Raw genomic sequence first — 14,605 nt, 5'->3', positions numbered from 1 at the left:
AGATCCTGTCCAGATAAATGCATGCTGGTAGGAGCAGAAAACCTAATCCAAGGTAGTCACACTGTGAAATTTTCTCCAATGGATGTGAGAAGAGGAGGTAAGATTCTAAGTAAAGTCACTTGTCACTACTATTTGGCAAACCACAGGGACCTCAGAGCTGTCATTCCCCTCTAAATAGCAGAGTGAATCTGGATTGTCATCAATGCTGTTCTCAGCAGGCTGGCTGCAGAAGATTAATTTAGATTTAATTACATTATAATACAGTATTTGTAGGAAACAGACTTATGGAGGCATGCCATGGAACCTGTCCCAGGTAGAAGTGCATTAGATGTGATATCAGGTCTTGGCAAGGGTAAAGAGTGAGTTTCTGTGAATATCAGTGGCAGAGCCCTTCTTCCTTGTATGCAACAATAAAACAGTAGACTTGTTTTCTGTTCTTTATATTGTTTTGTCCCACAGGGAAACCAGTCCAGGGTCCACTGTCTCACATCTGTTGCAGTGACTACTTGCAAAGCATCCCAGTGAGTCCAGCAGTACTGTTGTATGCATTGGCACACCACGCTCCTCTGAGCACAGAGTTTTTGTTTCCTCCCCAGGGAGAATGGTGCATGAAGTTCCCTCAGGCTGGGACCTTGCCTAGCACCCTGGTCTGTTACGGTAATGGAGCAGTCAAGAAAGAGCCACTTTGTGCTTTGTTAGTTCATATACCATTGTCAAGACTGTGATGCTGTCTATCCCCTCCCCTGAGCAAGAAACAACTGTGCACCAGTTCCTTTGTCTTGCACCATGCAGGGCAGCTGAGGAGGCAGAGCCTACTCACCCCTGGCCTCCCACCTGAGTAAACAGAGGACGTGGTTTGCCCCATGGCCTGTCAGCTAATAGAGGTTACCTCTTCTTTGTGCCTTGCCTGCTACTCTTTACATCACTGTGGCTACCATGACTCTCCTTTTAAACAAACATTTTCTTCAACAGCTGGAGCATGCAGATGCTGCAGTCTGTCCAGCTTGCCATGGAGGCTGAGGAGCTGTGTCCATGCTCACAACCTGCTTCCTGGTTTAGAGATCCATGGGAGCAGTGTTTTGTAGATTTTTCAGGCGGTTTGGTTTAGCCACTTGTTGATGCCACGGTGACCCTTCTTACCACAGGGACTTAACTGCCAAAGGATTTCCTGTCTACCCCCTCCCCAAGAGACAGGAGACAGGCATCTTTTTATATCACGCAAGATAAATATTTCAGGTGACTCCAGATGTTTTTTAAAAACACCTTGAAGTGCAGTTTGCAAGACCATGAGCCTGGGACAAGTCATTAATGCTCTGAGCTGATTAACTTCTAGCATCTGTGTGTATGCAGAGATGGAAGGAAGCAAAGCTTTGTTTCTGGTGTATATGACCTTTTAGATTACCACTTTGCTGTTATGGACAATCAAAGGGGAAGACTGGAATTAAATTTGTTGTAATAGACATTGACATAAAGTGCTTAAAGAAATGCTGATTTCCTGAAAGATGGGTTTCATACATGAATGTGAAACCCAGCTGAAAAAAGGTTTTATGTAACTCCTCCTGACTGACTTTGAAAATGTACAGTCACAGCCCTAAGGCTAAAAAGTTCCCTTCACCACCCCAACCTTCAAATTACTGCAAGAAAATACCAGTAGAAGAAGAAGGGCTGGAGCAAGATATTTAGCCTCTGCTAAACCTGGAATTGCTTGCTGAAATTTACTTGAAATTAGCTGGAGGATTTCTCTGTTTTTTCATTCATGATGACGACTGTGAGGTCCTGCCATGAATGAGTGACTTTAATTGAGAGTACTGATTTTCTTTCTCTTCCAGCTCAATGCAGTTGCTAACATTTCAAAACAGAAAGCTGCTTACCCTGCCTGAGTGGCTGCTGCCTGCCTCCAGGAACACCACAACTGGCTGGATCTGCCACTTGTACAGCACGATGCTGGAGGGCGAGTCTTTTGGAGTCCTGCTTACCTCTCCAGGGAGAGCACCTGATGCACTATGCATTTTCAGAAAGATTATGAGAGCTTTAAAAAGTTTAAATATTTGAGGCCTCTGTCAAATTGGTTTGCAACTGCACAAAGGTTTGCACATCTCTCTTTATTCCTTACTCCTTCCATGACATTGACAGTGTATTGGAAACCAGCCCATAATACTGACTATGGACAGGGTAGTATATGGAAAGGAGCACTAGCGTGTCCAGCTGTTTGCTGTACTGACCAGGTGAAGATGGAGAAAATTGTTCTCCTGGCTTGTTTTTTCCATGTAGATGATAGAAATTATCTCTATATATCATGGTTTGTCATACAGAATCATCTTCATTATGAAAAAAAGGATTTGGATTATTATGTTAAAATTTTCCATGGGTTAAAACTCCAATTCTGAAAAAAGCATCTTGCAGTCAAGGCAATTAGAGGGCTGTGCCTCCAGGTTTTGCTTTCATATATTTCTAGCCTCATCTCAGGGCAGGCTCCTCCAACTGCATTGCATAGTAAAGACAAGATGGGAGAAGCCAATGCCATTATAATGTCTAATGAAAAAGTATAAGTGCAGTGATGCTAGCTTTGAATGCTGCATATGGTCTTCAGTAATTGCATCGCTCATGGCTCTGAGAAGAACATATCATTAAAAATCTGTAGTAACACATGGCTTCTAATTTATTGAATTCTTTCTTCTCTTTAAAACAAACTGAAAAATCTTCATAATTCATTTCCTTGCAGCTTATGTTGTGAGCCATCAGAGATGGCTGTGCTTTTGGGAGGGTATTCACTCCTCCAAAGTGTCAAAGCATGTACTCCAGCATTTAGCCAAAGACAGTCTGCCTTTACCTCTGATAGCCTGATTAAGAGGAAGAGTATGGTCCCTACATGAGAGATCAGATTTGTTATGCTACATGGGTGCCATAGAGAACAGAACAGCAAGTAACTTACCACATCAATTATCTGCAGCAAAGAAAGCTGGAGCTCAACCACAAGGGGCTGGGAGTCATTCACTACTGGTCGTTCAAGACGATTGTAGTTTCTCAGCAGTTCTCTATACAAGCGTCTCTGGCTTTCGCCCTGCTGAGAGCCTAAGGGACAAGAAAGAAGGCATCTGTCATTTAGGCTGGTCACACTGTCCCCATTTTTTCTCTGTTTCGTTGAAAACCACCTCTTAATAGGTTTGTAATTTGAAAGCCATTCCCAAAATAATCCCCAAAATTCTGCACATGGGTGTGACAGACACATCTTTTCTGCATACATGACTGATGGGTTCTCAAAAAAAATAAGCTACTAACACTCTAACTTATTACTACCACTTCGGAAACACTGAACAGCCTTTGGGGCTTTGTTGGTGCCCCTCCTGCTGATGATCAGTGGAGATGTGGCTCCAAAACCACAAGGCAGCTTCCTGGAAGGCAGTCAGAGCACTTTTATTTGCTTTTTCTTATTTCCTGGAGACTGGCTGCTGTAAGCCAGATCTGGTATTGCTTGGACATACCGTGTGTTTAGCCAGCATGAACAATATGTATTCTTATTTCTTGGAGCTGATGTATCGGGCCCTTTTCTGTGCTCAGGAAACAGTAACAAGACTTTTTCATACCCTCTTCAGTTTTGTGTGGCAATCTTTCCAACCTTTGGTTTACATGCCTTGCCATTTTCCTTCTGAGGGCAGCACACTTTGTTAACATCTAATGATGTGGTGGTATGAAGGCTAGAGTATTTGACAGGTACAGATAATGATATTGAATCTCTGGTGTTATATGCCTAACTCAGCTTCAACTGGGAACAGCCTCAATGCAGAAGCTGTCATGCAAACACATGAGCATGTTAAAGACTAGGAGACTTTCAGTCTATGCTTAAATTGCAAGATGCCCGTTCCTCAGCTTTCAGGTGGGTATGGAGAGCATCCATCTAACCTGCATGACCATGTTTGCTTGGTCACAACAACCATGGATGGGGCAGAGTAGCAGTGGTGGCTTGGATCTCTTCCCACGGCAAGTTGAGCACTTTGCCAGAACACACTGCCAGGACGCACTGCCCAGGAGCTTGGGTCCCCCAAAACAGTGTAGGTCTTGGGGCTTTGGCTGGTGCCAGCCTGAGCTTTACACAGGGTCATGGCCTGCAGGTTCCCTGAGGCCAAACCAGTCATGACAGAATGAGTGCATATTCCCTGAACTGTAGAAATCTAATCCCTGGCAGGGTATCTGCACTTTAAATTATTATTACTTTGGACTGAAGCATTTTTTTATACACTGCAGCTCCCAGCCTCTGTGTGACTTCTTTTAACTCTTGAGCAGAGCTCTCCATGTTGAGACCAGGACTACTCTCACAGTGGTTATGATTAATATCTTTTTGACAATGCAAACAAGCCGTAACAACCAGTTCTGTCTTTCCCAGACTCCTACTGCACTCAGCAAACCTTGCAAGCCTGGAACAAGCTGCTCTCCAGCACAGCAGCCATGCATTTTAAAGCTAATAATAAATGAAGTTTATAAAGAGTTTGTAAGTCTGTCTAATTGTGTTCTCTTCAGTTTTCCTGACGCTAAGGGGAGCTTTGTGGCTTTCCATTATGGCAGAGCCTGGTTAACAAGGAGGAAGAGAATTTTTGATTATTTTGGTAAGTTACATCCTGTTCATGAGCCCTCTCCACTCTGAGTTATACATTACATGATCATGGGGATGCAGAGGAGCAGATGCTGTAAGTACTACTCCAATAGCCCTTGCTGACATGTCAGTATTGGATGCTATGTATTCACCATCAGCAAAGACAAGCTCTGGCCACAGCATCTGTGCTTCAGCATCTTAAGTAAGCTTCCCTGCAAGACAGTGATTTAGGTCCTCTTTTAGGGCCTTAATACTTGCTTTCCAATGCCTCAGCAGACCCCGACTCCCTTGTGAGATCCTTCCATAGAAAGGAAACCAGTGAAAATCTCTACCCGTTGTCCTACAGAAAGAAGCTCTGCACTTTGAGCAAATTTGCTGTCTTTTCACTCACCTGCCCACCCCACCACCACCCTGCCGTCTTCCTATGCTTTAGGGACGAAATGACTGCCTTCACTATTGCTCTCATCTTGAGTACTTATGTAATATTTGCCTTTAACCTTCCCTTTAAACTGGCTGCCTCAGCTATTACAAGCAAAAAGTGCCCTTCATGAATCTCTGGAAGTCAGCTGGGCTGCTAGAGTGCCCTGGTACCATTGCTGTCATGATGCATTAAAACAGCCCCCACCAAGGAAGGTCTGATGTGGAGAGATATGAGCACAACCTTTTGCTGTGTGCTTTGGGAAGCTGTCTTCATACTGTGTGCTCCAACCATGCTGAAGCCAGGTCCCTTTCCCTGTTAAACTCCATGAGCTGAAGGAGCCCACTACTGTAATTTTGCACCTGGCTTTCCATGCTTCCCCTGTAACGGGATCCTATTACCTTGCAACCTCTTGTATCTGACATCATTAACATAGCCTTAGCTGATCTATTCTTAGCCTGCCGAGTTGGTGTTGGCGATATGTTTGTGTGCTGCATGGTTTTACTTACAAAATTATGCAGATTCAGAAACAGAGGAGCTTTTGGGGTGTCCTGGCAAATAGCCATGGCACCTGTTGGTACCACAAAGACCTGGCTAGTCTAATCACACTGCCATCCCTCTGCTATAGCTGCTTTAGAGAAGAAACGGAGGTGGGTGACAAGTCAGACTTGTATTTTCATAGACTTTTCCTTTAAATTGTAATCTTCAAACACTTCATGTTTCATACTCCAGAGAGATTTCCACTATTTTTACCTCTAATGCTTGTGCTAATGCATTGTGACCATACATCTCTTTGTGCTAAATGGAGTGTTTGCTGGTGATGGGCAAGTCTGGATGTCTCAGGAGTAGAGATGGAATAAGCTTTACCACTGCCTACCCCCCAGTCGCAGAAATCTAACCAAAAGCAGTGGCACTGTTCCATCTTTTCAACTGGGCTGGAAGCTGGACATCAATATTTGAGGTTGCCAGGACAGTCTCCCAGTAGCAATGCCAGACTTACTTGCTGTGTAAGTTACAGAAAGTACAAGTAACTGGCAAAAGGCACAATGCCTTCTAGATAAAGGATCTCTGAGCGACAGAGAGCCTCTTATGTCCCACTGCCTCAGACAGCGTCCCCTTCTTTTCTGAATTATCTTTGAAACAGTAGGAAAACTGAGGGAAGAGCAGTGTATTATGTTTATCTCAAGTTTAACAAGACTTTTGACACCTTTCCAAGAACATCCTCATAGACATTTGTCTATGCCTTACAGGCTAGATTAGTGAATAGTGAGATGGATTGAAAAGTGGCTGAACTGTCAGGCTCAGAGGGTGGTAGTCAGCAGCACAAAGTTTGGCTGAAGGCCAGACAGTGGTAGAGTACTCCAGGGGTGGATACTGGGGCCAATTCTGTTTAACATCATGACGAATGATGAGACAGAGTGCACCCTCAGCAAGTTTTCAGATGCTACAAAACTGGGAGGAGTGCCTGATACAGCACACAGTTTTGCTGCCATTCAGAGGAGCCTTGGAAAACTAGGGAAATTGCTGACAGGAACCTCATGATGTTCAATGACATGAAGTGCAAAGTCCTGCACCTGAGAAATAACGCCAGGCACCAGGATAGGCTGGGGGGAAACTGGCTGGAGAGCAGGTTGGCAGTAAAGCCCTGGGGGTCCTTATAGATACCAAGCTGACCATAAATCTGCAATGCACCTTTGCAGCAACGGCCACCAGCATCAGGCAGAGTCTCATCAGTAGGTCAAGAGAGGTGATCCATCCTCTCTACTCAGCACTGGTAAGACACACCTGGAGTGCTGGCTGCAGTTCTGGACTCCTCAGGTCAAAGGAGACTAGACCAAGGACTAGGTTGTCCCTCAAGGTTTACTCTCTGAATAATCTGAAATGGTTCACTAAACTGCTCCTGGAGTTTACAGGCAATTGGGAGGCACAAGGCAACCAGTCCCCTGACGGTTTTGTGAAGAACTCTATGGACAACAGAGGTATTAATGGACTATATTCAACTCCTAAATACCTCTCTGAATTTCCTCCCATGCTTCTGCATGTGCAAAGAAGTCTGCAAGAAGCCCACTGATTGATCAACATGACCTATAGTAATCTCTTACGAACAGTAATCTCTTGCAAATACACTCTCTAGTTGAATTACATCTTCCTTTCTAGGATGGAATTGCTGAGAAATGCATAGCAAGGTAATCTGCGTAGGAGCTATTCCTCTATTGCAGAATGCCACCACCTCCTCTAACAGGAGGTACAAGAAAATCTGCGCCCCCCCAAACGCATTACTGTGAGACCAGGGAAAACCCCAGGTAGGGTGGTTTTAGTTGATATCCTTTGTGCTGTATTAGGGAGTCCTATGATGTGAAGGAAGAACCTGTAGTAAGAAAACAGAAGATGGCAGGTTCCCTTTGGGCTTATTTCTGAAATGTATCTGAAAAGCTGTCTTTTGCCTCCTTTTCACCCCTCCAACATGCTTGTCTTGAATTATTTCAGCAGGGAATAAAGTAAGTTAGCTTACAGTCTGAGCTCTGTCTTTCCTTCAACACTCATGGGCTGCATGTAAGATTTCACTCCCTTTATTAAATGTTGCAATTTTCCAGACAGGTTAGGCCAAGAGACAAGGACTGAAACATGGGATAATTGCATATTAAAAATAAAAGAATAGCAGAGACCACCTCAGAACAAGTCTAGCAGCAAGTTAATAAATGCATCCATGTATTTTGACAAAGTGTGGATTCATAGCTAGAGGGAAAGAGGCACCTCTGATGAGGCTTGCACAGATGGTGTCTCATACTGACTGTGAGCGTTCATGGTATCTATAAAAGGGTTTGAATTCTCTGAGACACTACAATTAAATTAGATCAAGCTAATGTCAGCTCCAAGTCAGCAGCTGTGCATGCCCAAGCTCAAGCTTAGGCTCAACTCCTCATGTCCTATTGCTAGTGATGGCAAGGAGAGCTGCCTCAACTGGCCTGCATGTTCTATGGTGATCTAAGACATGCTGACCTTGGTGTAACTCAGATATCTGCTCTGGCTGCAAAGGTAAAAATAAAATAAATAACACAAACCTCTCGGTAGGAAAAAAAAAGGAAAGAGAAAAATAAATAAAAAATATATACAAATAACATAAAACATAAAAAAAGAAAAAGAAAAGGAAAAAGAAAAACAGAAGGTAACAGAAAAAGAGAAGAAAAAATAATTTAAAAAAATAAAGAAAAAGAAAAAAGAAAGGAGAAAAGAGAAAAAGGAGAAGAAAAAGACAATAAGAAACAAAACAATAAAAATAAAAATAAAAAAAGAAAAAGAAAAATGAAAATAAAAAGACAAATGAAAGGAAAAAGAAAAAAGAGAAAGAAAAATAAAGAAAAAGAAGAGAAGAAACCTGACTAAAACCAACAAAGCCCTTCTTCCTTGTGTGCTGAGGATGGTTTCACCTGCTGTACTGGTTTGTTCCTTCACAATTTTCTTGGCCTCTTGATGAGACACAGGGTTCTAGGCATATGGCTGTGGGCTAACAACAAACCTCTTCCACCTTCGCTGCCTGTATGGGATCCTCTGGGCATGGATTGCCCCTGCCATGCTTGACTGTCATCCTGTCCTCCCCACTGTGCCACCATAATCCTCCTTGCTACTTGTGTGGGTTTATGTTCAGATCTGCAGAAATGTTTGCTGGGGCTGGAGGCTGATTCAGCATTGTCTGGCAGGATTGGCTGTCAAAATTGCAGCTAGCTGTGGCCAGACTATCCATATGCCATCTCCAGGAAGGCAGATGCTTCCTCCTTTCTTAGAAGCTGGGCTGTCGTGTCTCATTTTGGCTGGTCAATCCTCCTGCTCCGCTTTGCATGCAGAGCTCCCGAGCTACAAGGCAAGAGTCCAGCCCTTGCCAGTTCCCCAGGTTTGCTCCAAAACAGGTCAGCTCCTTGACTGAGCATCCATGGTATGGGCCACATAATTACTTGCTGTGTACAGTAAAGAATAAATAACAAAATATTAACAAGAGGGTAGGCAGATGCCATGGATTTCCAACAGGGGTTCAGCCACAGTACCTGTATTTATTGACCATTCCACCTCCGGTTCATAGTGTTCCCTGGTTTTATTTTCATGATCTTTGAACTTTTTATTGGGCCAACTGCAAGCTAAATGTTTTCTAGCTGTTCGTCATTTCTTTTGGGAGAAGTCTGAGCCTTACATACAAGTTATTGCTTTATTCATACACGACTATGGGAGTTATTGGTACCTAAAAGACCAATGGTTTTCAGACCAAATATATTCTTCCCATATAACTTCATATTTATACATTTGCATGCTAACATGTCTCTGAATTACAAAACATGTCCTTTTTTAATTCCCTTCTCAAAAACAGTTCCTAGAATTGTTTGCATATACAACTTCTTTGCAGAGCACAGTAAGTTAAAATCAACAGCATATTCCTGGTCCATCACATTGTTGCTTTTAAATATTTTGTCACCTGGTACTCCATAAAAGATCCTAAACTGCAGTAATATTGTGATTGTGGTAATTATTCACTCCCCTTGTACCTTCTGCCAGTATTTCAGCACATCTATGCCACTTCTTTTCTCTCTGTGTTGTTACTTTGCCACGTTCCCTCTGATTTGGTTTGTTTGTTGTTTTACTGTTTCCTAAAAGAAATTGAGTGGAATTCTGGCCTCCTTTGATAAACAGTGTCATTAAACTGAACGGTATTGTGATATTTTTTTGTGTAATGATTGTATATGACCTCGTTACAACTGAAACATCTACAAAGCAAAAAGCCGTTAGGAAAACCTATGGGTATTGGAGCCAAATCCTAGAACTACCAAGTATTTTCCTAACAACATGCTGACTCTCCTGCCATAGCTCCTCTTCTATTATTTTCTTTTCAGTTTATCACTGTACTCTTACAGGGCTTTTTAGCTATTTCTTTGGGAATGCAAATAGAATGATCACACACACACTATATGCAGTTATAAATTATGAGGGAAGTAACAGGAGTAGCATAAGAGAAAAAGCAGGTTGTGTCACAGGCAACTTCATTGGCATGAAGAACTGGAATGGTAAGAGCACTCACAAAAATGTGGTATGTTCTAATGCTTTGGTAGGTATTTTAAAAATCCACCTAATTTTGTACAATTTGCAGATTTCTGAGAATGTAAAACATGTTACTTAATCCCCAGAGACACAGATGTGTCCCATCTGCTTTTTTTCTTATGCACAGCATTGTTGTTTTTATCTGTAGCTGCAAATGCATTATTTCTTTCAGCGTCCTTTGATTAAAATGCATGCCATCACACCTTCAGGGAAGACCACTCACATAAGAAACAATGGAATGACATCAGTGGCTTCAACCCTGTGCGTGTGTCTGTGCCTGTGACTGTGTGTTTGCGTGCTGTGTATTTGAATACCTCTCATTTAAAACCTCTTTTTAATCTACTTCCCTTCTGGGTAATCTTTGACTCTAATCTTCGGCTCTCGCTATGGTTTCTGCATCTTACACACAAAACTCATTAGATACGCAGAGGAATGAGAGAAATGCCATGTTTTCCTAGGCAAAAAGGACCTAATCTTCCTGATATTGGTAATTTCTGTTCTTTCACAGCAGATAAAAAGCTCCCAGCAGAGATGGGTATTAAAGGGTAAGCCAGGAAAGGTTTCATCTCAAAGACTTTAGGCACATGACAACATGCTAAAAAGAGAATATAGGCCATTACATAACGAAAGGATGGGATTATATTTTTGGTCCTGCTGGCTTGGTGCAGATCTTTTAAAGGCTGAGATACATGTGTAAGGTGAAGAGACACACATTAAGATATTAACAGTGGGATACCTCTCAAATGTATGATAGTTATCTAAACTGCCTCATTGATCCAGGTCAGAAACATAACTGCCTATAGGCAGAAAGGGGAAAAACTGTAGTTTTAGTGTAAGGCTAGTTTACATTAGCTCCATGCAGTATAACTGTAATTACTACAATACTAGATGTGGAGGGAGCACAGGAGGAGTGAGCTGGAGCAGTGATGACGAGGTGGACTCCCTTTGATAGATGATACAGAGAGCTGTGGCTGTCTGAAGGTGGCTTTGGCCAGCCATCCCGGGATTTGTGGGGAGGAGCAGAATGGAAGCCAATGGAAAGAAACAAAATCATATGACAAAAGTGAGATACCAGTGGTATGGTCAACAGTATACTGGAGTGGGCTTCTAGACTCCCCAGCCTCACTGGCTTGCAGCGCAGCTTGTCACATCCCTTCACCTCTACATGTTTCAGCACCCAAATCAGTAAACCAAGGGAAAGCCCTTCTTGGGAAAGCTCTATGAACTTCACCAGCCAATGCTCTCAATTAGGTAGCCATGGGAATCGGCACAGCATTCACAGATGGCTCTGAAAAGGGTCACAGGGAATCTGCACCTCTCCATCAAAAGCCCACTCAATGCCATGCCAGCCACGTGGAGAGCTCAGATCTGGGAAAACAATATGTGAACAGACAGGTGTAATGATTTAAGTGGAAACAGATATGCAAGTCTGGTTAGGGCTGAGAAGACAGTAAGTAGGAAGGGGGGTTTTTTTCTTAAACCCAGTGCAGATAAAAACAGTGAGAGAGGCTGCAATGAAATCTTCAGTTTACTGTGCAACACAGTTCTTCAGGCTCTACTTCTCACCCTGAAAATGTCACAATATAATTAGAAAGAAGCCCACACCAGGGTCAGCAGGACCCTGAAAGAGGAGGAAGATAATTTAACTTCCCAGGAAGAGAAAGATAAGTCCTTTTGTCCTCAAGACATGAAGAGAGCAAAGATAAAAAACTAAACTTAGTTCCCCAGGTGTTATTCCTTAGTCACAGACATGCCTTTACTAGGCAGAGAAAGCTTGTTCCTTTTTTCATAATTCAGAGATGAAGGCGAGATCTTGCCTTAAAACCATTGCCTCAGTGTGTTGTCACCACAGCAGCGATGATATTGTTTAACTTCTCTGGGCAATGCAGAGGGCAGTTTGGAGTGGAAAATGTTTCAGACAGTAATATTGTGGAAACGAACCACCCAGTGTGCCCAAAGACGTTGCAGTGATGCTTTTCCCTTCTCCTTCTGCAGCGCTGGTCAGCAACAATGGTTACAACCCCAGAGATGGCTAGTTTCTGGAACAATGAACTTTTGCCTCGCCAGCCTGCCAGCTGTACTTGCATAGCAATGCAAAGCAGCAAAGGTACCAAGGATGCAATAGGCAAGGTTAGTGATGGCTCCCCCTGCCCTCTTCCCGCATCGCTCAAGCCTCACTTGTTGCCTGTGAGCAAAGTGAGAGCTGCACTGGCTGCAAGGCACAGCGAAGGCACAAATGTCCAAAGGGAGCATGGATCTGGGAACATAGAGAAAGTTGCAAGCTTGTTGTTCCAACATCAGAAACTCAAATGCTGGATGACATGAAACATGGTGTTAGAACCCTGTGAAAGGCATGTGGGCTAACCTGTTGGAAATTTTGACTGCACCTTGAATGGCTGCTTATTTGTCCTGCTTTTCAGTGCTAAGTACCTGAACTGGGAAATATGGAGATACATTTTCCCAAATATGAAATAGTTTCCCACTTGGGAGGCAAAACTTACATAAAACGTCAACAGCTCAGCCCTGTTTTAAGCAGCACTGCTGAGCTTTCACTAGGCCAGGCTAAACTTGGTGCTTGTCTGTGTGAAAGATGCTCTGCTGGCTGGTGATAGTTTAGAGGTTTTGGCAGCAGAAGTGGCTGCTATCAAGGTATTTTTCCAAGGGAAAGAAGTCTGAGGCTTTGGTGGTGCAGGTCTTCAAAGACAAAGGGACCTGTAAATAGAGGCATGAAAATTCTTATTAGGGCATCTGAATTTATTTCCCACTGAAGACAAAAGCTGCTTCTAAGACTGCCTGGATGAGGTAAGTGGCTCTGAGCAAATTAAACTTCTGACCAATCTGTGGAGGTCTGACCTAGGACACTTGAAATTGTAAGAAGTGTTTTGTTTTGGCTGATTCAGCCCAGATTTAGTTATATGCATAAAAAGTGGCTAAGCATGGTCTGTATCATGAAGTTTACAGCTGTTTTTTCCCCCAACGCTGAATGTCACAACATCTCAGTGACAGCTAAGCATTAGCTAGCCTTGATCTGTCTGTTTTCAGAATGCTAGATGATATTGTCTTTTCCTCAGGTAGAGGCCATGACACCTGGTTTTGTTGGGATCAGTGGGGATATGAAATATGTAGCTCTCCTTGATGCACCCTGCCAGCCAAATCTGGCTGAGTCACTGATCCTGACTAAGAGCAGAAATGAGCTACAGTGAAAATGAGGTACTTCAAGACAATGATGATCTGGGGAGCCTGATTTTGTCTTAACTTTACTCTGTTGATTTAAAGCTTTGGTAACTTCAGTCTAATGCTCCTGAATTACATCAGTGCAAACAAAACAAAATTAAAACAAAATGGTTGCCCCATGTGTCCAAGTGGAGTATGACTGTCATCTTGCGATACAGTAGCAATGCCTGCAGATGCTGGATGCTTAGTCTCTGAGAGAGATCAAAAATAGCCTGAAAACCAGAAAGTGACCCTGTGTTGTCTGGCTTGCCCTCTTGTATTCCCCAGCATACAGACCTCCTGGGTGTGCTAGAACATTTTGACCCAAAGGGGAAATTACTTGCCCAGTGGAGAAGGATGTCTCCTCTCCTTACCCACAGACCTGCTCCCATTCGATCTATCTTTCCTTTCATCCTGCCCTCTCATTGTCATTGTCAGAAAACACGTAAGTAGATCTGGCGATGACAGGAGTACAGAAGTGCCTGGGCTGAGATACTAGTCCAGCAAATTTGAATTATAAAGTAAATGGAAACTGGAGATTCTAATATCTTTGGAGACTACATTAGAAGGCTTAGACCTTGAATGAAACACTGTTGAAGACAGTATGCTGCAGGGTAGCTGTTTGGCTATATTAGAAAGTCAAGTTTCTGCTTAGAGCTCTTGAAGCTGTCTAGTTGCCCTTTATGAATTGTGTGTGAAGCCTGAACAAGAATGGGTGCAATTCAAAGTTGCTGCCCATTTGCCACTTGAAACACTGACAATTGCAAACCATCTAACAACTATTTATTTCGTTTTTTTATCTCCTCTTCCTATTGTTACAGCTGCTCAAGGTAGATTTCAGTTTGCTAATGACTTTTCTAAAATGACACAATATTCATGGGAATGTACTCCATCGTCTGTCATGACCTGCTTTGCCACTTTGCAGACTCAAGAGAAGGCAGCTCTTCAAAAAGAGCACATGACGGATAAGAATTATGGAATGTATTTCCTGCATCATTCTATGACCTACTACTTTTGGTTTTTTTCCAAACCTACTTACTCAGAGGTGATGAGAACACTAAGCAACAGCCTCCTCTACAGCCAGCCTATATTCAACATCAGTGAGACCCACTGCATAACACAAAGTTAGCTCTGGGCCTAATAAAACCTCCCCAGGGCAACACATGACATACATTGACCCTGTGGAGTGGGTCAAGTGGCGTTCACTGAGACAACAGGCTGCTGGAGCACAGCATGTCCAATGAGAGGTGGAGAGACATTCCTTTGATCAGTTTGGGGATAAGAAAACAAGGGAGACCTCTTTT

At 43.0% G+C, this 14,605-nt stretch overlaps 1 protein-coding gene across 1 annotated transcript in view; it reads right to left on the bottom strand.

Moving 5' to 3' along the window:
• LOC142050201 (neuronal acetylcholine receptor subunit alpha-7-like) overlaps positions 1 to 14,605 on the bottom strand; it is a 72,888-nt gene that overhangs the window by 42,812 nt on the left and 15,471 nt on the right. Inside the window, exon 4 of the mRNA XM_075078621.1 lies at positions 2,933 to 3,072. Coding sequence (XP_074934722.1) covers positions 2,933 to 3,072 — 140 coding nt within the window. The remainder of the gene's footprint in view (positions 1 to 2,932; positions 3,073 to 14,605) is intronic.

The sequence above is a fragment of the Phalacrocorax aristotelis genome, chromosome Z, assembly GCF_949628215.1.
Source record: "Phalacrocorax aristotelis chromosome Z, bGulAri2.1, whole genome shotgun sequence".
NCBI classification, from domain to species: Eukaryota; Metazoa; Chordata; class Aves; order Suliformes; family Phalacrocoracidae; genus Phalacrocorax; species Phalacrocorax aristotelis.
The sequence above is the reverse complement of the archived record's forward strand: the minus strand, read 5'-3'. Positions and strand labels throughout refer to the sequence as shown.